The sequence below is a fragment of the Phyllobates terribilis genome, unplaced genomic scaffold, assembly GCF_046119375.1.
Source record: "Phyllobates terribilis strain yellow unplaced genomic scaffold, ASM4611937v1 Scaffold_200__1_contigs__length_3551848, whole genome shotgun sequence".
NCBI lineage: Eukaryota > Metazoa > Chordata > Amphibia > Anura > Dendrobatidae > Phyllobates > Phyllobates terribilis.
Genome location: NW_027362960.1, coordinates 1,951,872 through 1,974,555, shown reverse-complemented (window position 1 = coordinate 1,974,555; position 22,684 = coordinate 1,951,872). Strand labels below are relative to the sequence as shown.

At 45.8% G+C, this 22,684-nt stretch overlaps 1 protein-coding gene across 1 annotated transcript in view; it reads right to left on the bottom strand.

The window, feature by feature from the left end:
• LOC141213607 (uncharacterized) overlaps positions 1-13,737 on the bottom strand; it is a 124,202-nt gene extending 110,465 nt beyond the window's left edge. Inside the window, exons 1-2 of the mRNA XM_073665215.1 lie at positions 13,591-13,737; positions 12,311-12,569 (exon numbers count right to left, since the gene is read on the bottom strand). Coding sequence (XP_073521316.1) covers positions 12,311-12,569; positions 13,591-13,737 — 406 coding nt within the window. The remainder of the gene's footprint in view (positions 1-12,310; positions 12,570-13,590) is intronic.
• Between the last annotated feature and the right edge of the window lie 8,947 nt (positions 13,738-22,684).

Sequence of the window (22,684 nt, the reverse complement as noted above, 5' to 3'; positions counted from 1 at the left end):
TTATTGGTGGGGTCACAGACACACATCCTTTTAGTGCTGGGGTCACAGACACACTTCCCTTTAGATCTGGGGTCACACAAACCTTCAATGCTGTGCCTACACACACAGTCACATGCACGCACACCTACCTTCTTGCTGAATCCCAAAAAGTCTACTCACTTGATAATTGCCAGACGTATGATAGTTACTCCACAGATCTCAGAACAGCCTTGAGGAAGGTCAGGAAGAAAGAAAACAATGCAGCTAATAATCATCTGGAAATATCATGGGGATGAGGACACAGTCCATACAGCACACACTGCAGATCTCTTCCTGATCCTACTCTGCTGTTTGTGCTGTGACACAATGCTGTGCAGCCAGTCCTCCTCCCTTTCCGATGTGACCCGATCCCCAGCGTTCAGTGATGAGCTACTTACCTGGACTGGTCCTCTTCAAGCTGTGACACAAGATGGCTCAGGAATAGAACTTTGTACATTCTGTAGCAGTTATGATGTCATGTGAGGTCTATGATGTCATGTTCTCGGTGCTGTCATGTGCTTTGTGATGTCATCATAACGGACACTGCTGTTTTATGTATCAAGTTTACACTTCAGGAAATAAATTACTAAACAAAAAAGTCACAGACTGCAAATATCCCACAGCCCCATGTTATAATTCATGACAGCTATTTAAATGAACCTTTATTTTAATCCATATAATCTACTGCTATATGAAAAACACTCGAGACCTGAACTGGAATTTTAATTGTCGTGCATGCAGCATGTAAGAGCATGTTCACACATGGCCACTAGCCAGAAAAAAAACGAAGACAGAAATACAATACACAAACACCCTGCAATAAATAAATAAATCGCAATAGTGCATGAAAATAATAAAGCGTACTTAGTTAACATAATTTTGATTGAAATAATGCGAAAGCCATCCCGCCTCGTCACGGCGACCCTTATGGGACAGTCCTAACTCTAATATTTAAAACTTTACCGATGGCTTTCACATTATTTTGATCACAATTCTGTTAACTAAGTCCCCTTTGTTATTTTCATGCACTATTGCGGTTTATTTTACTGCAGGGGATTTGTGTATTGTGTTTCTGTCTTTGTCTTCTACTGCTATGTGAGTTACAGGAAAACACTGGACTAAAATCACTGACTGTGGTGGAATCCCCAATAAAATGTACATTTTATTTCCTTAAATAACATTTTCCTATACACACCTTACCTAATAACCGTGACATTTTGTGGAGCGTGCCAAATACTACTCTCCATTTAAAGTCTGCCAGCTGTGTTTTCTTGAACCTATTCACACTTGGTCGCAGACCAATACCACACTACAAGGCCAGTGCCTAAAACCGTGGTCATCAGACGTGATCCCATATTACTGCCGTAAACATCCTGAAATTTTTGGGAACTGTCAAATATTATACTCCATTTAACCCCTTTAAAGCATGGGGCGTAATAGTACGCACTAGGCTATCACCCCCGGTTCAGTGAGGGCTCCGGCGCTGAGCCCCCACTGAACCGGGCACATGTCGGCTGATTTATACAGCTGACATGTGCCCCCAACAGCCGCGGGTGGAATCGCAATCCACCCGCGGCTGTTAACATGTTAAATGCCGCTGTCAATCTCTGACAGCGGCATTTAACAGCGCTGCGCCGGAAGCGCATCACTTACCCCGCCCATCGGTGACCCCGTCATGTAATCGCGGGTCACTGATGGGTGGGCATGACAACTCTGGGTCTGCAGCAGACCCCAGTGATTGTCATGTACTGACGCTATGAGCGCCACCTAGTGGTCGTCGCTCATAGCACAGGAGCATTTCTGCTACATAGAGCTGATCTGCTCATCACCTCTGTGTAGCAGAGGTGATTGGACAGTTGCTGCTTCTAGTCTCCTAATGAGACTATAGAAGCAAGCAAAAAGTGTACAAAAAAAATGTTTTTGAAAATATTAAAAAAAAATAAAAAATATATAAAAGTTTAAATCACCCCCCTTTCCTCCCATTCAAAATAAAATTCTAAAAATACCACCCACATACACATATTTGGTATCGCCGTGTTCAGAATCGCCCGATCTATCAATATAAAAAAGAATTAATCCGATCGGTAAACGGCGTAACGAGAAAAAAATTCTAAACGCCAGAATTATGTTTTTTGGTCGCCGCAACATTGCAATAAAATGCAATAACGGGTGATCAAAACATCGGATCTACCCCAAAATGGTATCAATAAAAACTTCAGCTCGGTGTGCAAAAAATAAACCCGGTCCCAGATCCCGAAAAATGGAGACGCTACGGGTCTTGTAAAATTGCGCCATTTTATTTTTTTAATTATGGCACTTTGCAAAGCACTTCATTAGTTTCTTTGGCGTCATATCCATAAAATGATGATATTAAAGTGGCCTCCAGACCCTGCTTTTCCCCAGTGCAGGAGCGTTGCTGGGGTCCTAAGAGATCAGGGACCCCAGCCCCAAAGTACATGTTTCCCCATATAACCTCCCTGCCACTTAAAAGAGGATTTATACATATATAATTACAGTATACCACTGTTACTAATCTAAAATACACTATACAAAGACCAATATTACCAAAATTACTACTATACAAGGCCAAAATGATCCTGCTACACAATGTCCTCTACCATCACCACCACACAGTGAGTCCATATATGAAAGAAAACCCCGCAGGGTAAAAGACCATCAAAGGAGTCCAGGGAGTATAAAATCTATCATATTTATTCAGCAATAGAACAATAAGATGATGGGGGAAGAGACACAACACATATGTGATTGTTAGACATGTAAGCCAAAAAAAGCAAGGCACGCAAGGAAGGGGCCATTCCAGGTATAATGGCTGTCTATAGTATCATCATGTAAAGAGAGGAGAGAACAAGGCGCAATGGGTGACTCAGTATTGCAATTGTTAGAGGGGTGTGAGGATGGCTACTAACCTTATGAAGTTGTGCACCTCTGCACAACCCCAGTGTAAAGCTCCACAAGCTCCGCTCTGTTGGTGGCTGTCATCTATTTCCAGCGGCGTTCACAGATCCTGATCTCTCGGTGGTGGATCACGTGGTCAGGTTAGTTGCATGTAACGCCGAGATGGACGCCCAGCTTCACCAACACCCCCGGCAGCGTTCCGGAGGGGTTAGGGCAGCGCAGCTTGGAAAACCAGGGTAGTGATTCTAATTAAATTCCTCCCACAGGTGAAAGAACAATAAGTTAAAGGCAGCTCTACCGCACCCCAACAGGGGGAAAGGGACAATAAATGGATATGAATAGCGGTACCAGAGCGCCAATAACAGGGCAAAAATATTAAAAGGACTGATTTATTAATATACACACAACGCGTTTCGGTGGACACAGCCACCTTCATCAGGTGTGACAAGCAGCAAACAATTGATCCTTATATACATTTGACTAGGTATACAATTACTTAAAAGGGGCGGGGCCAGATACAGAGTAATACCTCTATATTAACCCCTTGAGTTCATATATGCTCAATAGAGTAAAAAGGATTGTTATAAAATAATGCCTAATGAAGCATATAGGGTTCTTATAAAAAGGATTCGCTGTAAAAAAACAACAACTTGTGAATCCTATAATCTTAATACTTCATAGGATATATTGTCATCTACCACCCTATATTTTAGATTATATAAAAAAATAATAATAATTTTTACATACAACATAAAACAATGCATAAATATAAAGTATAAAATTACAATCAGTTTCTATCATTATAATTAGGAAAAGTAGACGAAGAAAGGAAAGAGAAAAAAAAGAGAAAAAAAAAAAAATTTTTTTTAAAATTATAGTATCATCATGGGTATACTAAAATATCCCAAAATAGACACCGCACATATTCCACTGGGGGCAACAGTCATCATATGCAGGTGCATCTCACTAAATTAGAATATCATCAAAAAGTTAATTTATTTGAGTTCTTCAATACAAAAAGTGAAACTCCTATATTATATAGAGTCATTACAGACAGAGAGATCTATTTCAAGTGTTTATTTCTTTTAATGTTGACGATTATGGCTTACAGCCAATGAAAACACTAAAGTCATTATCTCAGTAAATTAGAATAATTAACATAAAACACCTGCAACGGCTTCCTAAGTGTTTAAAAATGTCCCATAGTCTGTTTCAGTAGGCTCCACAATCATGGGGAAAACTGCTGACTTGACAAATGCCAAGAAGGCAGTCATTGACACCATCCACAAGGTCCCAGAGTTCCAATTTTCCTTTGGAAATCAAGGTCCCAGAGTCTGGAGGAAGAGTGCAGAGGCACATAATCCAAGCTGCTTGAGGTCTAGTGTGAAGTTTCCACAATCAGTGATGGCTTGGAGAGCCATGTCATCTGCTGGTGTAGGTCCACTGTGTTTTATCAACACCAAAGTCAGCGCAGCTGTCTACCAGGAAATTTTACAGCACTTCATGCTTCCCTCTGCTGACAAGCTTTTTGTAGATGGAAATTTCATTCTCCAGCAGGACTTGGCACCTGTCCACACTGCCAAAAGTACCAATACCTGGTTTACACAACAGTATCACTGTGCTTGATTGGTCAGCAAACTCACATGACCTTAACCCCATAGAGAATCTATTATAGAGAATCTATGGGGTATTGTCAAGAGGAAGATAAGAGACACCAAACCAACAAAGCAGACAAGCTGAAGGCTGCCATCAAAACAACCTGGGCTTCCATAACACCTCAGCAGTGCCACAGGCTGATCGCCTCCATGCCACGCCGCATTGATGCAGTAATTGATGCAAAAGGAGCCTGACCAAGTATTGAGTGCATTTACTGAACATACATTTCAGTAGGCCAACATTTCAGATTTTAAAAACATTTTTCAAGCTGATGTTATAAAGTATTTTAATTTACTGAGATAATGACTTTTGTGATTTCATTGGCTATAAGCCATAATGAGTGGCGTACCGCCAATGATGGCAGGCCACACCACTGCTATGGGGCCCGTGAGCCTCGGGGGAGCGAGGAGGATAGGTGAGTATTGGGGGGTGGGAGGTTCCGGCGGCGGAGGAGCAGGCACACTCAGTAGCGGCTGCTGTAGCTACCACGTGTGCTCGCTGCTAAAGGGACATGAATATTACCTCTTCTCCACTTCCATGGGCGTGGAGAAGAGGGAATATTCATTCTCTTTAGTAGCGGGCACGGAGGAGCGCTGAGCCGTTCACCTGTTGGCATATTCACTCCTCTCCACGCCGGGACTATGAGCATTGACAAGCGTGAATATGCATTCTCTTTAGTAGCAGGCACTGTAAGCAGGAGCCACGGCTCAGCGCTCCTCCGTGCCCGCTACTAAAGAGAATGAATATTCCCTCTTCTCCACGCCCATGGAAGTGGAGAAGAGGTAATATTCATGTCCCTTTAGCAGCGGGCACACGTGGTAGCTACAGCAGCCGCTACTGAGTGTGCCCGCTCCTCCGCCGCCGCAACCTCCCACCCCCCAATACTCACCTATCCTCCTCGCTCCCCCGAGGCTCACGTGCTACATAGCAGTGGTGTGGCCTGAGGGTGTTCACTGCCAGATCCCCGACTATCAACTGATCGCCTGCAAGTCCTCATTTGGGGACAGAAGTTGTTCACACTTGGCATATTTTGTGATTCATGAGGGGAGGACAGTAGCCGGATATAGACTTTTTCTATAAAGTCAGATTAAAGGGGTTTTCAGGAATGAGGGGTGCCATATGTACCAGGATTGGGGGATGAGGGGTGCCATACACACCAGGATTGGTGATGAGGGAGCCATACATACCAGGATTGGGGGATGAGGGGGCCACACATAACAGGATTGGGGGATGAGGGGTACCATATGTACCAGGATTGAGGGATGAGGGGTGCCATACATACCAGGATTGGTGATGATGGAGCTATACATACCAGGATGGTGACATTTTACAGTAGCTGCTGCATTTCCTACCCTAGGCTTATACTCAACTCAATACGTTTTCCCAGTTTTTTTGTGGTAAAATTAGGGGCCTCAGCTTATACTCGGGTCGTCTTATTTAAAACATATGGTATTTTAAAATCAGTGAGTATGTGGTGCCCATAATACTGCAGGACTGTGTGGTGCATTATACTATATGAGGGCTGCATTTTACCCTTTGGGGTGTGAAATATACTGTATGGAGGACTATGGGGAGTGCATTATACTATATGGAGGATTATGGGGGGTGCATTATACTATATGGAGGATTTTGGAGGGTGCATTATACTATATGGAGGATTATGGGTGGCATATTATACTATATGGAAGTCTATGTAGGGTCATTATGATATTTTGAGGGCTATGTGGGGGGCCGTTATACTGTATGAAAGCAATTATACAGTGTGAAGGTTTGTGTGGGGTCCATCATACTGTTTGGAGGGCTAGTGTGGGCCATTATACTGTATGTAGGCCCATTATACTGTATGGAGGGCTGTGTGGGAGTCACAGTTGGGGGAATCATACTGTGTTAGGGTCACCATACTTTGCCTTGGGAGTTGAAGTGGGGTACAATAAGGTCATTATACTGTTCATGTAGAGGCTAATGTGGAGGAATGCACCATGGGGTATCATACTGTGTTTGGGGGGCACTTTTATTGGCATCATACTTCATGGGGGCAATGAAAGAGGGATCTAGGACTTCAGTAGGAGGAACATTAGAAAAATGAAGTAAAGGCTGGAAAGTTGTGAGATTGGCTCTTCTGTGACACAGACAAATATTTCTTTATTTTTTTGGTGGGGGTGGGGGTCCAATTAGAGCTTCTGCTATGGGGCCTCATGATTTCTATGTGCGCCCCTGGCCATAATCATCAACATTAACAGAAATAAACACTTGAAATAGATCACTTTGATTGTAATGACTTTATAGAATATATGAGTTTCATTTTCACCATTGAAGAACTAAAATAAATAAACTTTTTAATGATATTCTAATTTAGTGAGATGCACCTGTATATATAAGGGGTGTGAGTGTCATCATACTATAAGGGGCTATGAGAGTCATCATGCTATATATAAGGGGCAGTGGGGCCATCATATTATATAAAATGGGGAGTGGGTGCCAGAATACAGTTTATAAGGGGCCGTGGGGCCATCATACAGTATAAAGGGAGCTGTAAGGGCCATAATATAGTGTACAAGTGGGTGTGGGGGCCATCATACAGTATATAGGTAGTTGTAGGGACAATCATGCCAGTTATAAGGAGTTATAGAGACCATCATACAGTGCATAGGGAGCTGTGGGGACCATCAGACAATGCATAGGGAGCTGTGGAGACCATCATACAGTGCATAGGGAGCTTTGGGCACCATCATACAGTGCATAGGGAGATGTGGGGACCTTTATACAGGGCAAAGGGAGCTGTGGGGACCATTATGCAGTGCATAGGGAGCTGTGGGGACCATTATGCAGTGCATAGGGAGCTGTGGGGACCATTATGCAGTGCATATGGAGCTGTGGGGACCATTATGCAGTGCATAGGGAGTTGTAGGGACCATCATACAGAGCGTAGGGAGCTGTGGGGAGTATCATACAGTACTTAAGGAGCCGTGGGGACCATCATACAGTGTATAAGGAGCCGTGGGGACCATCATACAGTGTATAAGGAGCCGTGGGGACCATCATACAGTGTATAAGGAGCCGTGAGGACCATCATACAGTGCATAAGGAGCTGCAGGGACCATCATACAATGCGTAGAGAGCTGTGGGGACCATCAGAAAATGCATAGGGAGCTGTGGAAACCATCATACAGTGCCTGAGGAGCTGTGGGGACCATCATACAGTGCATAGGGAGATGTGGGGACCATCATACCGAGCGTAGGGAGCTGCGGGGACCATCATACAGTACATAAGGAGCCATGGGGACCATCATACAGTGTATAAGGGGCCATGGGGACCATCATTCAGTGCATGAGGAGCTGCGGGGACCATCATACAGTGCGTAGAGAGCTATGAGGACAATCATACAATGCATAGGGAGCTGTGGAGACCATCATACAATGCATAGGGAGCTGTGAAGACCATCATACAGTGCATAGGCCACTGTGGGGACCATCATACAGAGCATAGGGAGCTGTGGGGACCATCATACAGAGCATAGGGAGCTGTGGGGACCATCATACAGTGTCTAGGGAGCTGTGGGGACACTCATACAGTATCTAAGGAGCTGTGGGGACCATCATACAGTGTGTAGGGAGCTGTGGGGACCATCATACAGTGTATAGGGAAGTATGAGGACCATCATACAGTATCTAAGGAGCAACGAGCTGTGGGGACCATCATACAGTGCATAGTGAGCTGTGGGGACCATCATACAGAGCGTAGATAGCTGTGGGGACCATCATACAGTGCATAGGGAGCTGTGGGTTCCATAATACAGAGCTTAGATAGCTGTGGGGACCATCATACAGTGCATAGGGAGCTGTGGGTTCCATCATACAGAGCATAGGGAGCTGTGGGGACCCTCATACAGAGCATAGAGAGCTGTGGGGACCATTATGCAATGCATAGGGAGCTGTGGGGACCATCATACAGTGCATGGGGGAGCTGTGAGGATCATCATACAGTGTCTAGGGAGCTGTGGGGACCATCGTACAGTGTCTAAGGAGCTGTGGGGACCATCATACAGTGTCTAGGGAGCTGTGGGGACCATCATACAGTGTCTAGGGAGCTGTGGGGACCATCATACAGAGCGTAGGGAGCTGTGGGGACCATGATACCAGTGCATATGGAGCTGTGGGTACCATCATACAGTGCATAGGGAGCTGTGGGGACCATCATACAGTGCATAGGGAGCTGTGGGGACCATCATACAGAGCGTAGGGAGCTGTGGGGACCATGATACAGTGCATATGGAACTGTGGGTACCATCATACAGGGCATAGGGAGCTGTGGGGACCATTATGCAGTGCATACGGAGCTGTGGGGACCATCATACAGGGTATAGGGAGCTATGGGGATTATCATACAGGGTATAGGGAGCTGTGGGGACCATGATACAGTGCATATGGAACTGTGGGTACCATCATACAGGGCATAGGGAGCTGTGGGGACCATTATGCAGTGCATACGGAGCTGTGGGGACCATTATGCAGTGCATACGGAGCTGTGGGGACCATCATACAGTGCGTAGGGAGCTGTGGGGACCATCATACAGTGCATAGGGAGCTGTGGGGACCATCATACAGTGTGTAGTGAGCTGTTGGACTATCATACAATATACAGGGTGCTATGGGGGCACTAAGGACATTATTTATTTTAAATGGGTGCATCATCAGAAATTTCTTCTTTCACCTCCCAGAAATCATCGTCCATAGACTTGAAGAAGAACTTTGTAGTTGGGTGTAGTTTGATTGTGGATTTAAGGGGGCATTATTACTTAAAGGGGATACTCAACAGTATTTGTTGCTTGGAGGGAACACTTCAGATATTGAAACTTTCATAAGAGCATATCTGGCATTATTACTTGCTAGGCAGCACAGTGGGGTCTTTACTACTTTCTATGGGATGCTATTATTTTTATAGGTCCCCTCTATCTGGCACACAGTCTTTGTAGCATTAATTGGTGGAGGGTAATCATAGTAATGACATAATTTTTGAAGTATTGAGGTTCCTATTCCACGTCGGAAGAGCAGGCAGCATGGGGAGGTTGTGCAGGGTGGGAATAGATGGGGACGGTGCTGGAAATGTGAGAAGTCAGATGGTCTTTGTACAGGGTGTTTTTTATGTAGAGGCAATGGTCATATCATAATACTATGTACTCACTGTGTAGTGTTGATGGTAGAGGGCATTGTGTAGCGGGATTATTATTGCATTGTGTAGAAGTAATTTTGGGAATATTGGTCTTTCAGTTGTGTATTTTAAGTTAGCAACAATGGTGTACTGTAATTATATATCTATAGGTCCTCTTTTAAGTGGCGGGGAGGTTGTATGGGGAAACACCTACTTTGGGGCTTTGGCCCCTGATCTTTTAGGACCCTAGCAACGTCCCGGCATACAAGGGATATCGGGGGGCACAAAGTGTTCTGGAGGTTTCCTTTACAGTATGAAGCATTTTCCACACAGTATCCTTCCTCTGTAATATACTCCAGGACTGGTGAGGCGCACTGTCGCTCCCTATTTCTCCATATCTCGGCCTCAGCACTGCAGTGCTGATCAGCAGGTCTGCTTACTTGTTCTTCGGTTTCGCGCACTATGTCTTCCACTACTGGCGCCCATGAACCCTTGCACTCGTGACTTCCACTAGTACATGGGTCTCAAACTCGATAGAGTAAATGGGCCGCACTTAAAAAAAATTGTAAGCTGGCGGGCCGCATTCCTTTCAAATTTAATACAGTACAAAATTATTGTTAAACAATTATCTATTTGAACTACTATAACAATTCTCCATTACGTTACTATAATACTGCTAGGTTTAAACTTAACGGAAATTTGCCGGCTTACTCCACATGCTTATTTTAACAATCCAGTTTTCCACTTCAAGTGTCGCAGAATTCAATCTGGCTGCTCAGTTGGCAGCATTTGCCAGATACGAGAATGTCAAGATTGGGCTTGAAATCATGAGTGTCGGCCAATCGCAATGTTGCACGAAGATGTTCATCTGTAAGTCTTGACCATAATGCTGATTTGTTAAGCTTCATTGAAGAGAAAAACTGTTCTTATACAGTACAGACCAAAAGTTTGGACACACCTTCTCATTTAAAGATTTTTCTATATTTTCATGACTATGAAAATTGTACATTCACACTTAGGCATCTAAACTATGAATTAACACATGTGAAATTATATACTTAACAAAAAAGTGTGAAACAACTGAAAATATGTCTTATATTCTAGGTTCTTCTAAGTAGCCACCTTTTGCTTTGATGACTGCTTTGCACACTCTTGGCATTCTCTTGATGAGCTTCAAGAGGTAGTCACCGGAAATGGTTTTCACTTCACAGGTGTGCCCTGTCAGGTTTAATAAGTGGGATTTCTTGCCTTATAAATGGGGTTGGGACCATCAGTTGTGTTGTGCAGAAGTCTGGTGGATACACAGCTGATAGTCCTACTGAATAAACTGTTAGAATTTGTATTATGGCAAGAAAAAAGCAGCTAAGTAAAGAAAAACGAGTGGCCATCATTACTTTAAGAAATGAAGATCAGACAGTCCGAAAAATTGGGAAAACTTTGAAAGTGTCCCCGAGTGCAGTTGCTAAAACCATCAAGCGCTACAAAGAAACTGGCTCACATGAGGACCGCCCCAGGAAAGGAAGACCAAGAGTTACCTCTGCTTCTGAGGATAAGTTTATCCGAGTCACCAGCCTCAGAAATCGCAGGTTAACAGCAGCTCAGATTAGAGACCAGGTCAATGCCACACAGAGTTCTAGCAGCAGACACATCTCTACAACAATTGTTAAGAGCAGACTTTGTGCAGTAGGCCTTCATGGTAAAATAGCTGCTAGGAACCCACTGCTAAGGACAGGCAACAAGCAGAAGAGACTTGTTTGGGCTAAAGTACACAAGGAATGGACATTAGACCAGTAGAAATCTGTGCTTTGGTCTGATGAGTCCAAATTTGAGATCTTTGGTTCCAACCACCGTGTCTTTGTGCGACTCAGAAAAGGTGAACGGATGGACTCTACATGCTTGGTTCCCACCGTGAAGCATGGAGGAGGAGGTGTGATGGTGTGGGGGTGCTTTGCTGGTGAGACTGTTGGGGATTTATTCAAAATTGAAGGCATACTGAACCAGCATGGCTACGACAGCATCTTGCAGCGGCATGCTATTCCATGCAGTTTACGTTTAGTTGGACCATCATTTATTTTTCAACAGGACAATGACCCCAAACACACCTCCAGGCTGTGTAAGGGCTATTTGACCAAGAAGGAGAGTGATGGGGTGCTACGTCAGATCACCTGGCCTCCACAGTCACCAGACCTGAACCCAATTGAGATGGTTTGGGGTGAGCTGGACCACAGAGTGAAGGCAAAAGGGCCAACAAGTGCTAAGCATCTCTGGGAACTCCTTCAAGATTGTTGGAAGACCATTTCCGGTGACTACCTCTTGAAGCTCATCAAGAGAATGCCAAGAGTGTGCAAAGCAGTCATCAAAGCAAAAGGTGGCTACTTTGAAGAACCTAGAATATAAGACATATTTTCAGTTGTTTCACACTTTTTTGTTAAGTATATAATTCCACATGTGTTAATTCATAGTTTTGATGCCTTCAGAGTGAATGTACAATTTTCAAAGTCATGAAAATACAGAAAAATCTTTAAATGAGAAGGTGTGTCCAAACTTTTCGTCTGTACTGTACGTATGTACTTCCGAACATGGCCATGATCCTGGCAGCGGCTTTAAGAAGATTTGGAAATTTTTCTCGTGCGACAAACCTATAGAGATCTGGAACAGCAATGTCCATATACTTCTGTTTAAGAACAGCGTCGCATTGCAAGTCCACAATCTCCATCTGCAGATCTTCTGAAACACAAGCAATGTCTACCGCAAACGGAGTGGCAAAGAGTGTAAATTCAGCTTCAAGATCCTGAAACCCATGAAAACGTCTATCAAACTCTTGTAGTAACTGAGAAATTATATTGGAAGAGTAGTTCAAGCGTTCGGTTTCCGCTCGTACCAGCGACTGCACAGCTGAGAAATGAGCCAAATTGCCAGACTGCAGCTGCTGGGCCACAAAGACAGCTACATCTGATTGCTTTTATACCAGCAATCATCATTGTAATCATCTGCTTTGGGCCCTGGAGCTTCAAGTTGAGTGCGTTGAGGTGTTCTGTGACATCTGTTAGAAACACTAAGTCAGATAGAAAAGCTGGGAAGGAAAGTTGGAAAGCGTCTTTATCTTTCAGCGCCATAAAAATCTATCTCCTGTCTCAAAGCAAAAAATCTTTCCAACCCTCTTCACCGACTCAACCATCTGACCTCGGTATGCTACAGCAAGTCTCCATATTCACTGTCCATATCAGACAGGAATGAAGTGAACGGCCTATGGTTAAGACCTCTTGCCCGTATAAAGTTACCCGTCTTAAGCACAAAGTCCATAACTTCTTTCATTTGTACACTTTTTCCGCACAGCGCCCCCTGATGCAGAATGCGGTGTATAGCACTGAAAGGACCTGACAATGAACGCTGGCTTCGTTTTGCTTTCAATAATCCCACAACACCAATGTTTTCAGGACACATTGCTGGTGCCCCATCCGCTACCACAGACACCAGTTTATCCCATGGCGGTCCTGCTGGGTTAATACAACCTTCAAGCTCTTTAAAAATGTCCCGACCGGTCGTTGTGCCTTTCATTGGTAATAAATCCAATAATTCCTCGGTTATGTTTAGGTTTTCATCAACCCCACGAATGAACACAGCACAGTATGGAGTATCTGTTACCCTCAGTAAATGGTCGTGAATGATTTGCTCTCATGTTACTGAGTACAAAACTCGCTTTTCCAGAAGCTTCACTTCACCTGTTAATACTTGGGAAGAAGTTTGGCTGTTTTTGAAGAGACGCTTTCAGCTGCTGAAGCTTTTCCTCTCTGTTTGCCAGACATTGCTCCATGCTGTCCTCCATGCTGCGTCATGTAATGTCCACGCACATTGTAGTCCTTAAGCTGCGACAAATGAAGACAAATCAGACGCTGGGCTCTCTCTCCGACCTCTGTGACAAAATATAAGTTTTCCCACTTTTCCTGAAATATTCGTTTTTCATCAGCAATCTTGCTCTTTTTTGATGACGATGCCATTTATGATGTTAAACAGGTGCTTTGTGTATTGAAAAATATGTCTGTTAGCAACTCCGTCCTGCTCCCATAGAAATGCATCATAGTCTGCGGGCATATGCAGAGTATGGACTATAATGGTGCTGGCCGAGTGAACATGCGCTCTGTCGTGCATCACCGACTTGAGGCCGACACTCGGACATAGTAGACTGCGTCCAGTAGGTGTATACGCCCGAAAATGATGCAGGACAGAGCACACGTTGACTCTGTCAGCACCATTATATATTCTATGATCCTCGTTGGCACATACGTCCAAATCCCATTTTATATTGGTTCGGACATAAGCCCCGACGGGACCAACACACATGGGCAAGAACACACTGTGAAAGGGGCCCCAGCAATATATGAGGCTGCTGTTTTCTGCCCATACATCGCTTAGTTCTCAGCCAGAGCAGTTTTCAGCTGATAAAGGGGTGTGCCGGGCGCCCGCACCCCACTTATTTCATATCACTGATTTATTCAATGAAGTGGCCATTTAATCATTAAAGGGGTTGTCAGACAATTTTATTTTGATGGCCTATCATTAGAACAGGTGATCGATATCTGATCGGTGGGATGCAACATCCAGCTCCCCCCACTGATCAGCAGTTCCCGGTGCCCGTGGTATGTGCTCACTTGCGGAGCTGAACTTCACAGCTCCATCAACTGCATAGTGGGCACGGCTGGGCACTTCATATCCACTCTTATTGAGGCGTAGATTTGCATTACCCAGTTGCAGCCATTATAAAGGATAGGCCATCAATATAAAAGCAATGGACAATCCCTTTAAGTCCTGCAGAATCTCTTTATGTAGTTTCACCATAGCAATGCCATACATGTCAATATTAAAGAGAACCTGTAATGTCAGAAAACGCTATTTACCTGGTGATATAGAGTCAATCTGCAGGTAAATATCTTCACAATGCTACATGGCCGTCTTACTGTAAGTGCAGCTACCAGGAAAGAATTAACTTATTTCCTCCCGGGAGCTATGGGCTTTCAGTCATAGAAGTTACATTCATCGCTCACAGCACTGCTCACTATACTGTAAGCACGCCCCAGAACTTTTGATTTTCTCCGCACAGATGCGCTGCACACTGAGCTGGCAATCCAAGTGCTGGAGCGTGCTTACAGCAACTACTCATAGTGTAGTAAGCCGGCTTAAGCAACTCCTTGCATGACTGAAAGCCAATGGCTCTTGAAAGAAATATAGTTCAGTTTCCCAGTAGCTGAACTTTTAGTAAAGCTGCCAGGAAACGTCGTAACACTATTTACCTGCAGATTATTCCTGTATCTGACATTTTCAGCTATACCATTTTTGGTATATGGCTTTTTGATAATTTTTTATTCTACTTTCTGTCAGTATGATGGAAAAGCTACATTTTTGGTGCATTTATTATTTTTTATTCATCATAAGGCTATGATCACACATTACGTTTTTGCAGTGTTTTTTTCAGGGACGGTACATCTCGCTGATGGCACACTGGGTTAACATAGTGGAAGCCGGGACCCAGTCGGACCTTGGGACGGAAATCGTCCTCCCGACGCCAAGGATTGCAGGCCTTAGGTCAATCAGGGTTGCCCCCATGGTCTACAGCTCCTGCACCTCATGCTCCTCAGCCTCCTCCTCCTCTTCATCCTCCATCTCCGAAATGACCACATCAGTCTCAAGCTGGAAGCACTGCAGCACTGCCTCGGCCAAGCGGCAACAGGCTGTGCTGAAGCTAATATGCTTAGGTGAAAAAACACACAATGCTGAAGAGTTATGGACAGCTCTGAAAGAGCAGGCAGATCTGTGGCTCAAACCGCTGAACCTACAGCCAGGCATGGTCGTGTGTGACAATGGCCGGAACCTGGTGGCGGCTCTGAGGCGAGGCGAGCTCACACACGTACCATGCCTGGCCCATGTGCTTAACCTCGTGGTTCAGCGGTTACTCAAATCCTACCTGGAGCTGCCGGATCTGCTTGTTAAAGTATGCCGCCTGTGTGCCCATTTTAGAAAGTCAGCTACAGCTTCCGCCGCCCTTGCAGTGTTTCAGCAGCGTTTGCAGCTTCTGGCTCACAGACTGGTGTGTGATGTCCCCACACGTTGGAACTCTACATTGCAGATGTTGGGAAGGATTTGTGAGCAGAAGAGGGCAGTTGTTGAGTACCAGCATCAAAAAGGCTATCGGTATTCAGTTCAGACTCCACACATAAGACCTCAGTAGTGGACGTGGATGTCAGACATATGTACCATCCTCCAAAACTTTGAGGACTCCACCAAGATGGTGAGCGGCGATGACGCCATAATTAGCCTCACCATCCCGCTTCTCTGTCTTCTGAAACGCTCTCTGCTCACAATCAAAGATGATGCATTGCAGGCGAAGCACGATAAGATGGAGCAATTAACCATACAGGGTGATTACACACAGCCCAGCCTCATCTCATCCCAACGTGGATTGGGTGATAATGAGGAAGAGGAGGAGGAGGAAGGACAGTAACTAGTTTCATGCACTATAGACGGTGCTATCTGCACAGCTGTCATACCGTCTGTTCAGCGTGGATGGCCAGAGGACAGAGAGGAGGAGGAGGAGAGCATGGTCAGTCATCCTCTTGGTGAGGACACGGAAGTCTTGCCTGTTAGTAGTCTGGGACGCATGGCTGAGTTTATGTTATGCTGCCTTTCCCATGACCCTCGCATTCTCAAAATTTTAGGTGATTACTGGTTGGTGACACTTCTAAACCCACTCTACAAGGAGAACTTTATATCTCTTATTCCTGAGGCGGACAGGTGTACAAAAATGAGTCACTACCAGAAGGCCCTTGTTGTGGAACTATTAAAAAAATTCCCATCTGAAAACGCTGGAGGCAGAGGGCACACTTCGTTCGACAACCAAGGAGTACAGGCGAGAGAGACACAACTTCAATCCAGCAGAGGCAGGGGAACACTGTCAAAGTTCTGGGAGAGTTTTCTCAGACCCTCCCATCGCAAAGGCCCTGAGGCGCAGGGTACTCTCACAAGGAGTGCAAAGTTTGGGAAGATGCTGAGGGAGTACCTTGCCGTACCGTACCAACGTCCTTCGTGATTCCTCTGTGCCTTATAAATATTGGGTATCCAAGCTAGATATGTGGAATGAACTGGCTCTCTATGCCTTGGAGGTCCTGGCCTGCCCTGCCGCCAGCGTTTTATCAGATCGGGTTTTTAGTGCCGCTGGTGGAATTATAACTGATAAGTGCATCCTCCTGTCAACTGAAAATGCTGACAGGTTGACTCTTATAAAAATGAACAAGGGCTGGATTGGGCCAGACTTCTCAACACCACCGAATGATAGCAGCGTAACATAAACTCAAATCCAGTGTCTTTTCTTGGGAGGTGTATTCCCATGCACCTTTTCACACCCACACATGGGTATACGCTTCCTGATTTTGGCTATTTGCTCTTGTCCTCCTCCTTCTCCTCATCCTCCACCACCATATCACCAGGGTGACCGTGGTCCATGATGCAACACCCACATAATTTTTTAAAGGGTGTTTGACTCGCCCCTGGGCCGTGGGGCACTCGGAGCCAGGCAATAGGGAGACGGTGGGGGTAGTAGTGCCGACCCGGTTCCGTGGCTCAGGGTGGTCAGACCAGTGGTAGTCCTTTAGCAGTCCTTTAGCAGTGGTAGTCCTTTAGCTCTATATTTAGTATGATGCCCCCACTCCTCCATATATATAGCATGATGGTCCCACTGCTCCATATACAGGTGCATCTCACTATATTAGAATATCATCAAAAAGTTAATTTATTTCAGTTCTTCAATACAAAAAGCTGTCTTTCAGCTCATTTGCATTGTTGGGTCTGGTGTCTCTCATCTTCCTCTTGACAATACACCATAGATTCTCTATAATAGATTCTCTATGGGGTTAAGGTCAGGCGAGTTTGCTGCCAATCAAGCACAGTGATACTGTTGTGTGTAAACCAGGTATTGGTACTTTTGGCCGTGTGGACAGGGGCCAAGTCCTGCTGGAGAATGACATTTCCATCTCCAAAAAGCTTGTCGGCAGAGGGAAGCATGCAGTGCTGTAAAATGTCCTGGTAGCCGGCTGTGCTGACTTTGGTCTTGATAAAACACAGTGGACCTACACCAGCAGATGACATGGCCCCCCAAACCATCACTGATTGTGGAGCCTTCACACTAGACCTCAAGCAGCTTGGATTGTGGACTCTCCACTCTTTCTCCAGACTCTGGGACCTTGATTTCCAAATGAAAATTGGAACTCTAGGACCTTGTGGAGTGTGTCAATGACTGCCTTCTGGACATCTGTCAAGTCAGCAGTCTTCCTCATGATTGTGGAGCATACTGAAACAGTATTGAAGAACTGGAATAAATTAACTTTTTGAAGATATTCTAATTTAGTGAGATGCACCTGTATATACTATGATGGTCCCACTGCCCCACATACATATAGTATAATGGCCCCACTACTCCATATGTAGTATGATGGACCCACTACTCCAGATATATAGTAGGATGGCTCCACTGCCCGATTATTTAAAAAAATAAAGTTTATTCTCACTTAATCCTGATTCCCTACATCACGGCCTCTGTATCCTCTTCCATGGCGGGACAGCAGAGCAGAGCGATGCAATGATGTCACCGAGCCACCTGCGTGAGTATGCTGACATCTCGTTAACCGCAGGCCTATGGCGATCTGTGGCATATGAAAGAGATAGTGATAGGGCAGGGAGCTTGTGTCTCACTGCTTTATCATGCGACGCCTCTGCATAAGAGACATTAGGGCCACATTAGCTACGTCACAGAAGACACTGGAGCTGGAGTATATAGAATAGGAGACACTGGGGCTGGCGTATATTCATCACAGGATACATTGAGGCTAGAGCATATACATCACAGAAGAAGCTGGAGTATATAGAATAGGAGACACTGGGGCTGGAGTATATAGAATAGGAGACACTGGGGCTGGCGTATATTCATCACAGGATACATTGGGGCTAGAGCATATACATCACAGAAGAAGCTGGAGTATATAGAATAGGAGACACTGGGGCTGGCGTATATTCATCACAGGATACATTGGGGCTAGAGCATATACATCACAGAAGAAGCTGGAGTATATAGAATAGGCGACCATGGGGCTGGAGTATATAGAATAGGAGACACTGGGGCTGGCGCATATACAGTTCTGCTCAAAAGTTTACATACCCCGGCAGAATTTTTGCTTTCTTGGCCTTGTTTCAGAGAAAATGAATGATAACAAAAACACTTTTTCTCCACTCATGGTTGTTGGTTGGGTGAAGCCATTTACTGTCACATTTCTGTGTTTTCTCTTTTGAAATCTTAATGACAACTAGTGATGAGCGAGCATGCTCGCTACTGCTCGGTGCTCGCCCGAGTATCTCACTACTCGAGATGCTCTGCGCTCACCGAGTATTTCCGGGTTGGTCGGGCGGGAAGTCGGGTCCCCTCCCTGCATGTTTGGCGCTCTTTACAGAGCCAATGAACATGCAGGGATTGCCTGCCATGCACTGTAATGCCATAGCCATGTTGGTTGTGGGCATTACAGTGGTTGGCTGGCCGCACAGCGTCATCAGGTCTATATCTGACCTGGCGCCGCCATGCTCATCACAGTCACTCCGGTTCAGACAGTGTAGGGAGAGCTGCTGCTGCGTTAGGGAGAGATTTGATCGTGCATTAGGTAGTGTAGGGAGAAAAACCGCACATTACACATATCCATCCTAACAAACAGTTCTTCTGAGGGCTAATCCATCTGCAGAGATATCAGGCAGGCAGTGTATATAGGCAGGCAGGCAGTGTATATAGCAGACTGCAGTGCATATAGCACAAGAGGCTCCATTCCAATTCTGCCTTCTGCTGCTGTTAGATATTTCTATACAAAGGCCCAGGTCTCAGGGGCGAGGAATACTTTTCTTTGGATCTTAATCCTCATTATTTGCTTATAAAGCAATCCAGAGAACACCGTTTTTCTGCGCCATTTGCTTGTTGGCACTGCAGAATACAGCCAGGTCCTTTCCATATTAGAGCACTAGAAATTCAGCTATTTAAAACTGTGTTTTCTCCGTCACACGGATCACATATACGTTGTCAGAAAATACTGCCATTTCTGGCCTCCATTTTTTCAGTGTGTCAGTGAAGCAATTCACAGTAGTTTGCTGTTCACACTACTTACCTACAGGCCAGGTATTTAAAACTCTGTTTTCTCCATCACACCGCTCACATATAACTTCGCTTCAAACTCAGTCATTTGTAGTGAGCGTGGAAGATACTATCCTCCATTTAAAATGGGCAAGGCACGTGGCAAGGGACGGGGAACTGGACGTGATGGTAATGGTACATGTAGAGGCCGAGGACAAGGCCGTGGGCAAGCCGAAATTGTACCACAACAAACACCCACATCTTTTTGCCTGACCTTCCTGTCCCAATTTCTAGGGGACCGCAGCACACCACTATTGAACCCAGATCAGTGTCAAAAGGTTGTTGGTTGGATAGCGGATAATGCTTCCAGTCACTTAGCCACCACCACCACCCTGTCTTCCACACGGTCAAGTCTCAGTAGCCGTGAGTCTGGACCGTATATTCCTCACCCTGATCCTCCTTCCTCCCACCATGCCGAGTACCCAGAGACAACTGATCCCACACTTGGACAATCTGAAGAGCTGTTCACTTTTCCATTTATAGATTCGGGCCTCTCGCCCGGTCCACTTGAAGAGGGGCAAGAAGAGATCACGTGTAGCGATGCCCAAATATTTGAGCATCCACGGTCACAAGAAGGCGACGGTGGGAAACTGTCACAAGAGGTGGACGATGATGAGACACAATTGGCAGAAAGTCAGGAATAGTACCAGGGTGCAGAAGTGGGAGACGAGGTGGTGGATGATATAGTAACTGACCCAACCTGGCAGGAGGACATGCAGAGCAAGGACAGCAGCACACAGGGGGAGGGAGGCAGAGCACCCCAACAGGCAGGAAGAAGCAGTGTGGTGGCCGCAGACAGAAGGCAGGCTACCATTTCCCGTAACACCAACACGAAGGAAGTTGCCACTACAACTGTTAGGTCTTCCCGAGTCTGGTTGTTTTTTAAAGACTCTGCCGATAGCTCCAAAAAGGCCATTTGCATCACGAGCCAGACCAGCATCAGCAGGGGTGGCAAAACGACCAGCCTGACCACCACCAGCATGATCAGGCACATGGCAGCAAAGCACTCGACTTTGTGGGCCGAACACCAGGGTCCAGGAACAGTGTCTACAGGTGGCACCATTGCTTCTTCTGCTGTTGTGCATGCAAGCCAATCCCCTGTCCATAGTGCATGCAAAGATTCCTCCTGCCCTGCACCTGTCATTGCACACTCTCAAGTAGCAGCATCAGGAAGCACGTACATGTCCTTGTCCCAGCGCAGCATTCAGTTGTTCATACCCCAGTCCTTGGAATGCAAGCGCAAATATGCAGCCAACGTCCCACAGGCCACACTACTAAATTCTCACAATTCATGACTGCTTGGCTCGAAATGTTGCCTTTTAGGCGTGTGGAGACAGAAGCATTCCGCAACCTGATGGTGGCGGCCGTCCCTCGGTACTCTGTCCCCAGCCGCCACTATTTCTCCCAGTGTGCCGTCCCCACATTACACAAGCACGTGTCCCAAAACATTAGCCGTGCCCTCAACAATGCAGTTACCGGTAAAGTCCACCTAACCACGGACACGTGGACAAGTGCTTGTGGGCAGGGACGGTACATCTCGCTGATGGCACACTGGGTTAACATAGTGGAAGCCGGGACCCAGTCGGACCTTGGGACGGAAAACGTCCTCCCGACGCCAAGGATTGCAGGCCTTAGGTCAATCAGGGTTGCCCCCACGGTCTACAGCTCCTGCACCTCATGCTCCTCAGCCTCCTCCTCCTCTTCAGCCTCCATCTCCGAAATGACCACATCAGTCTCAAGCTGGAAGCACTGCAGCACTGCCTCGGCCAAGCGGCAACAGGCTGTGCTGAAGCTAATATGCTTAGGTGAAAAAACACACAATGCTGAAGAGTTATGGACAGCTCTGAAAGAGCAGGCAGATCTGTGGCTCAAACCAGACACGGAAGTCTTGCCTGTTAGTAGTCTGGCACGCATGGCTGAGTTTATGTTATGCTGCCTTTCCCATGACCCTCGCATTCTCAAAATTTTAGGTGATTACTGGTTGGTGACACTTCTAAACCCACTCTACAAGGAGAACTTTATATCTCTTATTCCTGAGGCGGACAGGTGTACAAAAATGAGTCACTACCAGAAGGCCCTTGTTGTGGAACTATTAAAAAAATTCCCATCTGAAAACGCTGGAGGCAGAGGGCACACTTCGTTCGACAACCAAGGAGTACAGGCGAGAGAGACACAACTTCAATCCAGCAGAGGCAGGGGAACACTGTCAAAGTTCTGGGAGAGTTTTCTCAGACCCTCCCATCGCAAAGGCCCTGAGGCGCAGGGTACTCTCACAAGGAGTGCAAAGTTTGGGAAGATGCTGAGGGAGTACCTTGCCGTACCGTACCAACGTCCTTCGTGATTCCTCTGTGCCTTATAAATTTTGGGTATCCAAGCTAGATATGTGGAATGAACTGGCTCTCTATGCCTTGGAGGTCCTGGCCTGCCCTGCCGCCAGCGTTTTATCAGATCGGGTTTTTAGTGCCGCTGGTGGAATTATAACTGATAAGCGCATCCTCCTGTCAACTGAAAATGCTGACAGGCTGACTCTTATAAAAATGAACAAGGGCTGGATTGGGCCAGACTTCTCAACACCACCGAATGATAGCAGCGTAACATAAACTCAAATCCAGTGTCTTTTCTTGGGAGGTGTATTCCCATGCACCTTTTCACACCCACACATGAGTATACGCTTCCTGATTTTGGCTATTTGCTCTTGTCCTCCTCCTTCTCCTCATCCTCCACCACCATAT